Source organism: Triticum dicoccoides, chromosome 3B (genome assembly GCF_002162155.2).
Source record: "Triticum dicoccoides isolate Atlit2015 ecotype Zavitan chromosome 3B, WEW_v2.0, whole genome shotgun sequence".
Taxonomy (NCBI): Eukaryota; Viridiplantae; Streptophyta; class Magnoliopsida; order Poales; family Poaceae; genus Triticum; species Triticum dicoccoides.
The window spans coordinates 425,632,898-425,645,753 of NC_041385.1; the positions used below are offsets into that span (position 1 = coordinate 425,632,898).

At 45.8% G+C, this 12,856-nt stretch overlaps 1 protein-coding gene across 2 annotated transcripts; it reads left to right on the plus strand.

Annotated features, from left to right (window-relative positions):
• Positions 1–5,088: 5,088 nt before the first annotated feature.
• Positions 5,089–10,521, plus strand: LOC119276307. 2 transcript variants are annotated; one of them, XM_037557342.1, is made up of 3 exons: positions 5,089–5,277; positions 7,076–7,140; positions 8,106–10,521. In XM_037557342.1, exon 3 carries the CDS (start codon positions 8,369–8,371, stop codon positions 10,259–10,261), a length of 1,893 nt encoding a protein of 630 aa, XP_037413239.1. In that variant the 5' UTR covers positions 5,089–5,277; positions 7,076–7,140; positions 8,106–8,368; the 3' UTR covers positions 10,262–10,521. The 2 variants fall into 2 exon arrangements, with proteins under 2 accessions (XP_037413239.1, XP_037413240.1); XM_037557343.1 differs by having other exon boundaries at positions 8,109–10,521.
• The last annotated feature ends 2,335 nt before the right edge of the window (positions 10,522–12,856 follow it).

Genomic DNA, 12,856 nt, shown 5'->3' on the forward strand with positions numbered 1-12,856 from the left:
TAAGAAATTCCCCGTGATAATAGTATTTAGCACAAATCTATACCAAGTAGTTACACCCACGTAAAAATTGCGAAGAAGAATAGTAGTAGATTGCTTATGAGTTGATCTATATTGAGCATCGCAAATTCTATACCAAGCATCTTTTAAATTCTCTCCTCGGCTTTGTTTAAAATTGAGAACCTCATTTTTAGGGGTACACGTAACAAGCGAAGAATTAGCTATAATGGTGAAGTAAGTAAACAAGCAAACGGGATTTTTTTTTGTGTTTTTGTAAATGAAAGTAAGAACTAGTAAGCGCATAGTTATGACGTTATTTAAGGCAATGATCATGTATATAGGCATCACGCCCGACATAAATAGGCCGACTTCTGCCTACATCTACTACTATTACTCCACCCATTGACCGCTATTCAGCATGCATCTAGAGTATTAAGTACATGAAAAATGGAGCAACTCCTTAAACAAGATGACATGATGTAGACAAAGTAAATCCAACCAATATGAACAAACCCGCCGTTTTCCCCTTAATGGCAGCAATACAAATACGTGTCATGTCCCCTTCTGTCACTGGGATATAGATCACCGCAAGATTGAACCCATTACAAAGCACATCTCCCATTGCAAGATAAAGCAATCTAGCTGGCCAAACCAAACGGATAGACCAAAGAGAAATACAAAGCTATAATAATCATGCATAAAAGAATTCAGAGAAGACTCAATTAATATTCATGAATAATATGATTATAAACCCACAATTCATCGGATTCCAACAAACTCACTGCAAAAAAAGATTATATTGAATAGATCTCCAAGAATATCGAGGAGAACATTGTATTGAAGATCAAAGAGAGAGAAGAAGCCATCTAGCTACTAGCTATGGACCCATAGGTCTGTGGTAAACTACTCACACATCATCGGAAGGGCAGCAAGGTTGATGTAGAAGCCCTCCGTGATCGATTCCCCCACCGGCAGAGTATCGAAAAAGGCCTTCAGATGGGATCGTGGAAGAACAGAAACTTGCGGCGGTGGATAAAATATTCTGGGTGGGTCTCTGTTGGTTTCCGGATTTTAGATAATTTATAGAGATGAAATTAGGTCAGACGGAGCAATGAGGGCCCCCAAGGCATCAGGGCGCGCCTTGTTGCCTTTGCCGTGTCCTCTGCATGTTAGCCCTGACCAACCTGTCATCCTCTCTCCTTTTTTCTCTCCCATGGCCCACCATGCCCCCCATCATCCTCTCTCTGCCTCTTCTGCTCCACACACCCACCCATGCCGGTGCACTCGACCTCCGCCTACTACATGCACTGTTACGGCACGTAGTAGCTCCTCGACGAGCCCGACGGCTGCTGTGGGCAAGCGCGGACACGGGAGAGCGGCGAGCGCATGGGCGAGGGGGAGGGTGACACGACAAGCAGGCGAGCGCGACGGCGGGTGCGGACAGGGCGAGGGCACGGCGGACGCGGGAGTGCGGCGGGCGTAGAGGGAAAGGCGGAGCGTGAGGTGGGCGCGGGCGCGTGGTCAGGACGCAGCGGCGCGGCAAGCACGGCTCGCAATGTCGTCGACGCTCGGTGCTCGCGAGGCGTGCTGGCCGGCGAGCGGCAAGACGATGTGGTGAGCACGTATCCCGACGAGTGCGCGCGGGGCAGGCGGGGCTGCTGCGGGCATGCAGGCCGACGAGCGCAGCGGGGATGGGCGAGCCAAACAGTATGAGATGGGTCTGTTGCGTTGGCCGTTGGGTACATTCACGACCCTCGGCCAAAAATCAGACAGAGATGTCCGTTTTTCTGCCTCAAACGAATAAAATCTGAACGGTACCCATGTTGGGGGTCTTTGCCTAACCCGGTCGTTGTGCAGCCAGAACGCGCAGGCGAGAATAGAAAAAGAAAGGAAGGAAGGAAAAATGCCGCAAGGAGGCCACGAGCTCTCCCAGTGTGGGCCCCGGCGCCCGCCGCTCGGGGGAAGAGGCGCACCACGGACGGTGGCGAGGCGCTGCGCTGCGCCGCTGCCGCCCACCCACGCGGGGGGCCCTCCGAGCTCTGACGCCGCGCGTGACGTCGGGCCCGAGGCCGCGCGCGCCCCGGCCTGGCGCCGCGGAGGACACGTGTCGTGCCGCCAGAGGCGGAAACCGGGCCCTGTGGGGCGGGTAACGTGCGGGCACACGCGGCTGCTCGACGGCTTTTGGTTCGTGGCGAACGGGAAAAAAAATGGGTAGCGTCACCCCGGCGTGCGACCCAAGCGGCGCCGCACCGCCGAGTAGGCTCTGCCGCCCCCTCTACGTGTGCGCTGGCGCGCTGCGCTGCGTGCACCCGGCAGAGTGCACCTGGATTGCTCTTCTGGTCGTTGGACGGACGAAACGTGTACAGGTGCAATGAACCATGGACTTTTCCTCGACCTCCTCCATTTTGTTGGTGGCCTCGTCGGCGGATTAGACGGCATCGGTGTGTTTGGAGCCACTCTACATCCTCCTCCTTCCTCCACTTGAGCATGCCACTCCGTAATCCGACTTGTAAATTCTCTATTACTCCCTCCGTTCACAAATATAGGATGTTTTAAATACTTTAATACTCCCTTCGTCCCAAATTTTTTGTCTTAATTGTCTAGATATAGATGTATCTAGTTACGTTTTAGTATTAGATATATTCGTATCTAGACAAATTTATGACAAGAATTTTCAGACGGAGAGAGTACATATCGCGGTTGTAATTGATGTCTATATACATTTGATTCAGAAAAAGTTAAGACATGTTATATTTGTGAGCGAATAAAATACTATGCAAAGGTGCTCCTCTAGATCTTGGTATAAAGGCAGCTCCCCTCTTTCTTCGACGTTGCCTCGGCGGCGATGGAGGTCGATGGTGGGCGATGTATTGGCATGGCACAAGATTCTGCCGAAGTGAAATTCTAGTTTTACTTTTTGTGAAGTCTTTGATGCAATATTGCATGACATCTATGTATGTCTCCTGTGATGACCACATGTGTACTCTTTGTAATACATTTGTCCAATGAAATATATATGGCTATTTCAAAAAAAATGACAAACCATATGTAAATTTGCACACAGTAGTATTTTTTAACCATGTGGCATTCTCTCTTTCTCTCTCTCGTCATTTTATTTCCATATGTGACATCCTCTAAACCTTAAAATTGCTTACAATAAAAATATTAAAACCCCGATGTCAGATTTTTAACCATGTGAAATCTAACGCTCGAAAAGACAAATTACATTGTTGCGAGCATGACAGTTTTTCTTCAACAGCCTTGCTAAACATCCTAGCAAAAAAAACGTGACAAGGATTCTTCATGCTTGCTAAAAAAATTGCGATGCTCGCTACAACATAATTTTTCATTTTGGGGGTCAGATTTGCCATATTTAAAATTCCGACGTCAGATTTATAGCTAAATCCTATAAATAAACACCACTTCAACCTTTCCAAACCAAAGATAATGAACGAACCGGCTCATTCGAAATGTGCACCTCCATTTTAATATGTTTGGTACAACCATGTGATCAATCAGCCTAATAATTCAAGAAATTATAATATTAGAATTATCGTACTATGATCGAAAACAATAAGTATATCAAGTATTACTCGGCTGAAGCGGCTGGAGCGGAGCTGCCCGTAGCCTATTTTCTCGGAGTCGTCAAAGTGGCGTTCAGCCGCTCTCGTATTTTGCGGAGCTGAATGACTGCCGAACAGGCTCTAAATGTAAGATATTTTGGATATTTTAATATGCACTACATACATGCTGATCGATTGTGGATTTTGATTTTCATCATTTTCCATAGTAGTGAAAATGCTCTCGCCTCGACACGGCATGTTCTATTTGTTCCGGTAAGACCGAAACGAACAAACAAACATGCTAAAATGTATCTATATTTATTTGATTTAAAAATGTTTAAATATCTTATACTACTAGTACTACTACTGTATTTGTAGAAGCCAGTTTAGGGTGAATGTTTGTGCTAGTAAAAAAGTGGTAGCGGTGAGCTTCGATCTCCAGCTTGTTGCAACCGGCATTACTTTCAAGTATGAGCCCTCACGAACAGCGGCGGAAACTCTCTCAGACCAGCAGCAACAATATATAAGGAATATTACTTTCTTTGTCGTAATTTTACTTTGATTACTTTTCATTGTCCTAGGGAGGCCAATATGACGGCAGATTTGTTGGCTACAAAAGGGGTGTTTGTTTTCAGGGACTTATTGGTTTAGGGACTTATTGGTTTAGGGACTTAAAAAAGGTCCAAGTCCCACCTAAACCAAACACAAGGGGCTTATTGGGATTTATTGTGGTGATTTGGGACTTATCAAATAAGACTCTCAGGGAGGAGCTTATTGGGACTTATCCCGGGCCGGACCTACCCCACGTCGCTCCAGGCTCGTTCCCCGCACGCCGCCTGCCTCTCGGTCCAATCGCCGCCGCCGCCCCGCCTCTCGCTCCGTTCGCCGCCCGCCTCTCGCCCCGTCGTCGCCCCGCCTCTCGCCCCGTCGCCGCCCCGCCTCTCGCCCCGTCGCCGCCGCGTCGCCGCCCCGTCGTCGCCCCGCCTCAGTTCGTTCTGCCTCGGTTCGCCGCCCCGTCGCCGCCCCACCTCGGTTCGTTCTGCCTCGGTTCGTTGCAGCGGTGCCTCCAATCGTCGGACATGCCTTCTCCTGAGCCTCGTTGCAGCGGTGCAACATGGACTTATAAGTCCCGAGTCCCTACTCGGGACTTATAAGTCCCTGTAAACAAACAGGTAGGAAATTATGACTTATAAGTTGAGACTTAAAAAAGTCCTAAGACTTATGAAACAAACAGGGCCAAAGTCGGAGCCCTCACGAACAATTGTTGGAATAAGGCTCCTGACTTTCCTGGAAAAAAAAAGTGGTAGCGGTGGTAGTAGAAGTAAGCAAGAAGAGAAGCGGTCGTACCTGGACAAGATGCCAAACCAGGTGGAAAGAGGAGGCACGAGTGCATCGCCTTTTGCCCGCTTTCCAATTTTCCCTCCCCCTCATCAAGTCATCACACAACCGGGTGGCCACAGCGTTTTACCTGTGGCGCCCCGCCCCACCCCACTCCCTTCTCTGTTTTATAGCACCCCCTGCCCGCCTGCGTCCTCGGTTTTTCTCCGCTGAGCTTTCCTTCAACCCCGCTCAACTCCCGTCCTTCCTCCCTACAAATCTGGTCTGCTGGCCGCCGGGTCTCTCGCGCTCGCGCAACTACCTCAAAACCCTAGCCACCCTCGCGACCCAGTCGATTGGATCGCCCGCTTCTTCCTCCTCCTCCTCCACCCACACCCAGGTGCGTCGGCTGCCGGATTCTCCTCGCCCTCCCTACCCGCTTCCATGTCTATATGTATGTATATGTCGTTTGCCGGGAAGCGCTTGCTCCTGTCTGTTATCGTCTCCGATGCGCGCCGGGATTTTCGTTTTCCGCCGATTCGTGCCAGATTCACGACTCTCTGAAACCTGTTTTCTTTAGATATCTCTTTCTGACTGTGCGCGTGTTTCTTCTTTCATGGTTCTTGTGATTGTGTGATGTGCAGAGAAAGTCATGGCATGCCCGTTTGTTGGTTTGGTTTTCCTCTGAGATAAGAAATTTTTTGGCGGCTTTCATTCATGCGCTCTTTCCTCTCCTTTCCTTTCCTTTAGCATGCAGCCTTTTGCGCCCCCTTTTTTGGTGCTTTCTGTTCAGGGTGAGCAATCTGGTGATACAAACGGCCGCCGCTGGAATTTGTTTCTTACCTCTTTTTCCCATACCGGGTCGTTATGGATTATGGCTCCCGATTTCTAGTTTTTCATGGGCCATTCCTCAAGGCATATGGACGTGTTTGCCTCAGATTTGTCTTCTCTGTTTCGGTTGCCCTTGTTAATTCGATGACTGACAGGGAAGATCATTTCGGTGGATGTCCCTTTGTATCACCTGTCACTATTCGTGCTTCGTTAAATTATGGCTGGGTTGATGTACAAAACTTTAGATTCTTGCGAATGCTAATTACAGAATTAGAGTTATAATAATAATAAACGTCTTATCGCTTTTGCTTGTTTTCTTGGGTATGCAATCCCTTCAGGGGTATGATACATTTCCATTTCTCAACTTTTCGAAAAAAAATCCATTTCTCAAGCGAAGTAAAAAGGTGAAGACTCACCGGCGTTTCCTCACGAACTTTGTGAAAACCTGTCATAATATTGTCCAGTTGCACGGTTTGGGTTGGCGTCTAGGTTTTGGGAATTAAGACTCGGCGAGTTGCCATGGATAACAAGGCTGGCTGTCTCACGAATAATTACTTATTGATGTCAATGTTTGATCTGAAAAGCAAATCATAGCTGATGGGATCGTTGTATCTTTATTGATTGGAGGCTCCTCCAAAAGCACTGGCACTAATCCTATGACGAAAAAAATGCAACAATATTAAATCTAAGCTAGCTACTGCCAGACTGCCAACAACTGTGGCTTGTCGCAAAGAGATTGGTCACCATAGCTTTTGCAATGTTTGGCAAAAGGGTCGTTTTATCAGCCTGGCAGGATGCTAAGGAAGTGCAGCATCCCATAGTTGTGGTAGTGAGACAAATAAGAGCCATACTTGTGGCAAAGTTTGGTTATGCAAAAAATGTGATGCCATATTGATTGAGGCGGCGTCTAGTTTTAGGTTGTCCCAACTTCTGTAAGGGCATGCACAAGAATCTGATGCGCGCGCTAAGCATATGAAGAATTGAAGACCTTACTATAACTCTTTTAGTTGTGAGTGAAGACTACCTTTTTCCTTCTTTTCGACAAACTGGTCATACAATCATCTCCTGGCAAGTAATACATACTGAACTTAAAAATACTGTAGAAGGGATGAGCTAGTAGTAAGTGAATAGGATCTCCCCGAAGTTGGTGTTATTCTGATAACCCTGTGGTTGGTACTTCCTATAATGTGTTTTGCAAAAGGAACATGACATAATTTTTAGCTATAATATGTGGGCTACAGTGTCAGCAACTTTAACATTTTCCTTCTGATGTGCACTAAAAATAGACAAGTGAAACATGTATTTAGCATGATCTACAATCTTTTATCCACCACATAAATTTTAACAAGACTATGTTCTTTTTGCAGGGACCGCTGATTTCACTCCTGTGTGTTCTCAACTCATTTGGGCTCCGCGAGTGCTGCTATACTGGGTATAATTCATCATCTTTGATATCTTCTTTGATATCTTCTTTATTTTAAGGTCCTACATACCGACATTTTTCTGCCTTGCTACTGCATCTTATGAAGTGTACTTGTTGTTGGTTATCTTATGCAAATCAAAGATGAAACTGCACATTCTATTTCTTATGAAAGAATTAACAGGAAGCACGTATTCCTGTTCAGAGCAAAAGGTGTCATGCTGTTCAACTTCATTACTTGTTATAAGATAATGGGGTGCTGGTATTCAAATAAACAACAGATGACAAATGTTTAATGCAGTTGGAACTGCAATATTGAATTACACCTGGCCATCTATAGGGTCTAAGATTTGTTGTCCCCTCAACTGATATAGTACATGTGTAATCAATCTTTCTGATCTTTGATCTGTGTAGGCACTTACAGATCAACAAATAAAAATGATACATATAGACTCATCTCAAAACAATGCTATGCAATGTTATAATCTTATACTCCCTCCGTCCCGAATTACTTGTCTTACATTTGTCTAGATACGGATGTATCTAGACACGTTTTAGTGTTTGATACATCCGTATCAAATCTAAGACAAGTAATTTGGGACGGAGGTACTAATATCTTGAGAGAATATGATTATAAAAGCTAATTATTGAAGTCACTACAAAATTCTAAACAGAGTCTGTTAAATTTACAAGTTGAACGGTTTAGCATTAGGGTAAACCAACATTAGTTTGTTTTGAATTATGAAGGCACTGACAATTCTAGGATCTGTTGATCATGACAGAAGTGGACATGTCATGACTGTGCTCTCCTTTTAGTAGATAGCTGCTCCTGGTTGTGGTCTCCTTTTCCCTTTGTGTGCAATTTTTATGACCCTTTAATGTTAAGTAGCCTTTTATGGATCTATTTTTATTTTTGCTGCATGAGCTTTGTAGTTGAGACTTCCTAGATTCTCACCTCATATTTTTTTACTAATCAGCAGGATCATCACTTTCTGTTTGGCCTGAACTGTGGAAGTTTCTAAGTAGAAACTGAGGGTCAGTTCAAAACTTCATCCCACTCACCCCATACATACTGGCGAGAAATGGATCGTGATGATGTATCTGGCTTTGTTAGCGGGGGTTGCAAGCTGTTCTGAGTTTTCTAACCTAGTAGAAGTTAATAAATAAAGTTATGATACCAGGAAGTCAGTCAACTGGTGGTTCTTTTCATTTACTAATTGGTTGATGTTTCCGAATTGGAATGGACAAAACTTCTCATGGCCTTGGATTTGGTGATAGCATCAACTCGTTAAACACTTGTCATTACCAGAGCTCAGTCCAACATACTGCTCAGCATAGAGGCACTACACTTGATTCCACATCATACTCCAGCTTTTCATTCACTAACACAAAAGCCCTGAAAAGGAAGTGGGGTACTATGGCGGGAGCAGAAGGTACTGGGGATGCATTACTCACTCTGGGTTTAGGCCGTTCACCAAGTTCATCTGACAATAGCAAAGTAAGCTCTGCCACAGCTTGTGCAATGTCTCCGTGCTCGCTAAAGGAGGCTGATGAGGAGTCATCTGTTGATCTTAGCTTGAATTTTGAGCTTTCCCTTGGCAATGATGTTGCACACTTCCAAAGGAAATCCTCTGCTGGTTTGGTGGCCAAATCTCCTAAACTGGATCTTCAGTTGAGTTTATCCACTGGCTCACCTGAATCTGCTGTCACTTGTACAAATATGGTGTCACCAAATATTCATGATGGCTTGGACATACCAGTGACCTATTCATTACCAGCCATTATAGGGAATGGGTCAGCACCGTCTAGTTGGGGTTTTGAGCACTCTGTGATTTCATCATCATATGCGTCTGAAGCAACATATGCCTTCCCATTTTCGAAGATACCCAGACAAGAGAATGGTACTTTGTCTTCGCCAGTCATATCGTCAACTCTGCCAGCAAGTGTGAAGAGCTCGGTTGCCTGTACTTCGGTGGTAACTAACCCTCAGCAGCGCAATCTTAACACTAAAACCTGCCAGTTCCCTGGATGTGGGAAAGGGGCAAGAGGTGCATCAGGGCATTGCATAGCCCATGGTGGTGGTAGGCGATGCCAGAAACCTGGTTGCCAGAAGGGTGCTGAAGGAAGGACCATATATTGCAAGGCCCATGGCGGAGGGAGGAGATGCGAGTTTCTTGGATGTACAAAGAGCGCTGAAGGGCGCACCGACCACTGCATTGCCCATGGTGGTGGCCGCCGGTGCAGTAATGATGGCTGCTCCCGTGCTGCCCGAGGAAGATCTGGCTTATGCATCAGGCATGGAGGTGGAAAAAGGTGTCAGCAAGACAAGTGCACCAAGAGCGCAGAAGGTCATTCTGGCCTCTGCATCTCTCATGGGGGTGGGAGGCGTTGCCAATTTCCAGAATGTGCAAAGGGTGCACAGGGAAGCACAAAGTTCTGCAAGGCGCACGGTGGAGGCAAGCGCTGCACTTTCTTGGGCTGTACCAAAGGAGCTGAAGGCAGCACCCCTTACTGCAAGGGCCACGGAGGAGGCAAGCGCTGCTTGTTTGAGGGTGGTGGAGTGTGCCCCAAGAGCGTGCATGGCGGGACGCAGTACTGTGTTGCGCACGGTGGTGGGAAGAGGTGCGCTATTTCTGATTGCACCAAGAGTGCTAGAGGGCGGACGGAGTACTGTGTGCGCCATGGTGGTGGCAAGAGATGCAGGTTCGACGGCTGTGTGAAGAGTGCGCAGGGGAGCACTGATTTCTGCAAGGCGCACGGGGGAGGCAAGCGCTGCTCATGGGGCCTGCCGGACTCGAGCTTCGGTATTGGCACAGAGCAGTGTGATAAATTTGCTCGCAGCAAGACTGGCCTCTGTTCAGCTCACACCGCTCTAGTCCAGGACCACTGTGTTCATGGTGGTGGTACATTAGGCCCTGTGATCCACCACTTCGCCACAGATGTTAAACCCGACGAGATGGAAGTTGCTGCAGCAGTGAAGGTTGATCCTGTTTCGATGCAGTCGGAGCCTCCATTGCCGGAGGGCAGGGTGCATGGCGGCGGGCTGCTGGCGCTGCTTTCTCGCGGCGGAAACCACACAGGCCCTGTTGGTAACTCGGAGAACGGCGCTTCTGTCATGATGGCGTGGATGTGAGTGGGCGGACATTCTCATCAAGAATTGGTTGCTTCAAGTTTTGATCTGTTTCCAGAGCTAATGCTGTGATCCACATTTCACCAATTGTTGTCCTAGTCGTTTGGAAGTGATAGGGGACATATATCCTCCGTGTAGAATAAATAAGGGAGAGCGTTGTGGGATTCTCTGTTATTGTAATTAATTAATTATTAATGTCGTCAAACTGCCCTTGCTTTGTGTTTATTACAATATATATGTAGTCTGATACTGCTTCACATTTCCTACTTGGATGTCATCTCTCCGCAGTTTGCTTTCCTTCGTGTTTCTGGTAATAGTGCAGCAGGTAGTATAATTTTTTGGCGGGTAGAAGTACGTCGTCTATTGATCGGATGAGGGTTATTTGGTTATCGATTATTCATCAGATAATTCTCTTTTTTTTTTTGCGAGTCATCGGATAATTCTCTGTCGCCATGAACGTTGATGCACATGTCATTGCTAGAAACTCTATACCAACCAAAACACCAACCAAAGAGACCCTGGGAATCTGACTTCTAGGTGGTGGTTTCCTCCAGAAATTCCATATAGGCGTCCTGCGCCAATGTCAAACGCAACCTCGATTGCACTGGTTCTTCCTTAACCAGCACGCAACATGAATGATCTCCGAAAAGGAAAAGGAGATGATATGCAGTTAACTCAAGAGTAAAGGTTAATATGCACATGTAGCGACCAGATCTCAGACAGGGATCGGTAATGCTGATACGCGCAGTACTTGAAGAATTTATAATAGAGTAGCAATCACACACTTATTACATTGAATGTCTCAAAAGAGAACTTATTACAATAAATATGGCCTAATAACGATAACAGCGAAAAGCTTGGAAGATAAGCGAGTCCATCAACTCCAACGACATCATTGAGTATAAGATCACGACCTAAGACACCTTACTCGTCGTCTGAAAAGTCTGCAACATGAACGTTGCAGCCCGAAAACGGGTCAGCACATGGAATATGCTGACAATGTAACACATAGAGAGTAATGAACAGAATAATGCTATCACTACATGCATATATGACTGGTGGAAAGCTCTATGGTTACAGTTTTGCATAAAGCCAATTTTTTTCTACAACAAAGGAATAGATTTTATTTAACTATGATGGTGGTTGTTAAATATTGAGAAGGTTCCTCCAACTCAATCTCAATTAAGCATCATCATTAACCCAACAAAATTAAATTAAGTAACATGATGAGATTCACATGATAATCCAGGTACTAGATACTCCAAACGTCCATAACTGGGGACACGGCTAACCATGATTAGTTTATACACTCTGCAGAGGTTTGCGCACTTTTCCCCGCAAGACTCGATCTCCTCCGCTTGATTTCTCGCACTACATGGTGTTTGAGAGACGGATGGTCGAGACACAGTCTTTCAGAAGCATTAACTCTTTACTCTGGGTAGACAGTATCAACCTACATCCCCTACATTTGCTAGTCTACCACTGAAAGAGGTCACACAACATACTCAACTATGCTAGAGCCCATAGTAGTTTGCGGCTGCACACAAAAGTTTCTAGCATGAATAATCTCATGATCCCTTTGAGCCTGGGTGGCGGTCCATAGGAGAATCACACGGTACCCCGGGATTTTCAAAAAAATACAGGCAACACCGGGTTCCCCAGTTGACTCAATCTATCCAGATGTGTATTAAAGTTGCCACCTTAAATAAACCATTACTTAACAATACTCACATCTGTCATGGATACACTCACCCAATCCACGTCTACTCGCATAGCATAACAATATAAGCAAACATAGAAGTAACTCCCAAAGGTTTGATAATAAAACATGTATTAGGTTCTACCCCATCTACTTCCCAAAACTCACATATTAATCAGATCCTAACCATGCAATTGTTTGAGGATTGATCTAATGCAATAAAACTGGGTAGTAAAGAGGTATGATCAAAGTGTTACTTGTCTTGCTGATGATCCGTGAAACCTAGAGACTCGTAGTAGCAAGCGGCGCACTCCGGATACTCTATCGCAAACAAACAAGCATACAATAAGCACTCATCTAATGCATAGGTAAAACACAAATAAGAGATCTAACCAGAAAGTTCAACTTAAGAACTCCGGTTTGTAAAAAGAATCAAATCAAACGAAGCAAGAAACTCAAACGGCGAAAGAAACAGGCTTCGTTTACTAATCTGGACCTAATTCAAATTTTACGGTAGCAAAAACTTGTTTGAGTAGGTTAAACGGAAAAGGGTTTCGAGACGAAACTCTAGGCGCTTGAATCGCCTGATTCCGATAAACGAGCGGAAAGTTATACTAGAACGAAAATCGGATCAGAAATCGCGATCGGAAATAATCGCGGAAAATCCGAGAAAAAGAAAAACGGACGAACAGGCTAACGAATGAACGTTCGCTGTCTGCGGCTAAACGACGAAAACCATTCGTTAAAACGAACGTACGGACGAACGTCCACAAAATAAACTAAACCGAATCGGATCTAAAAACACGGATCTAGGGTTTTGAAAAAAACGATCGATTTTCTCGCAAAAACCGAGGCGGCGGCGGCTACCTCCGGCGAGGGCGGCGGCAGGGTCGGCGGCG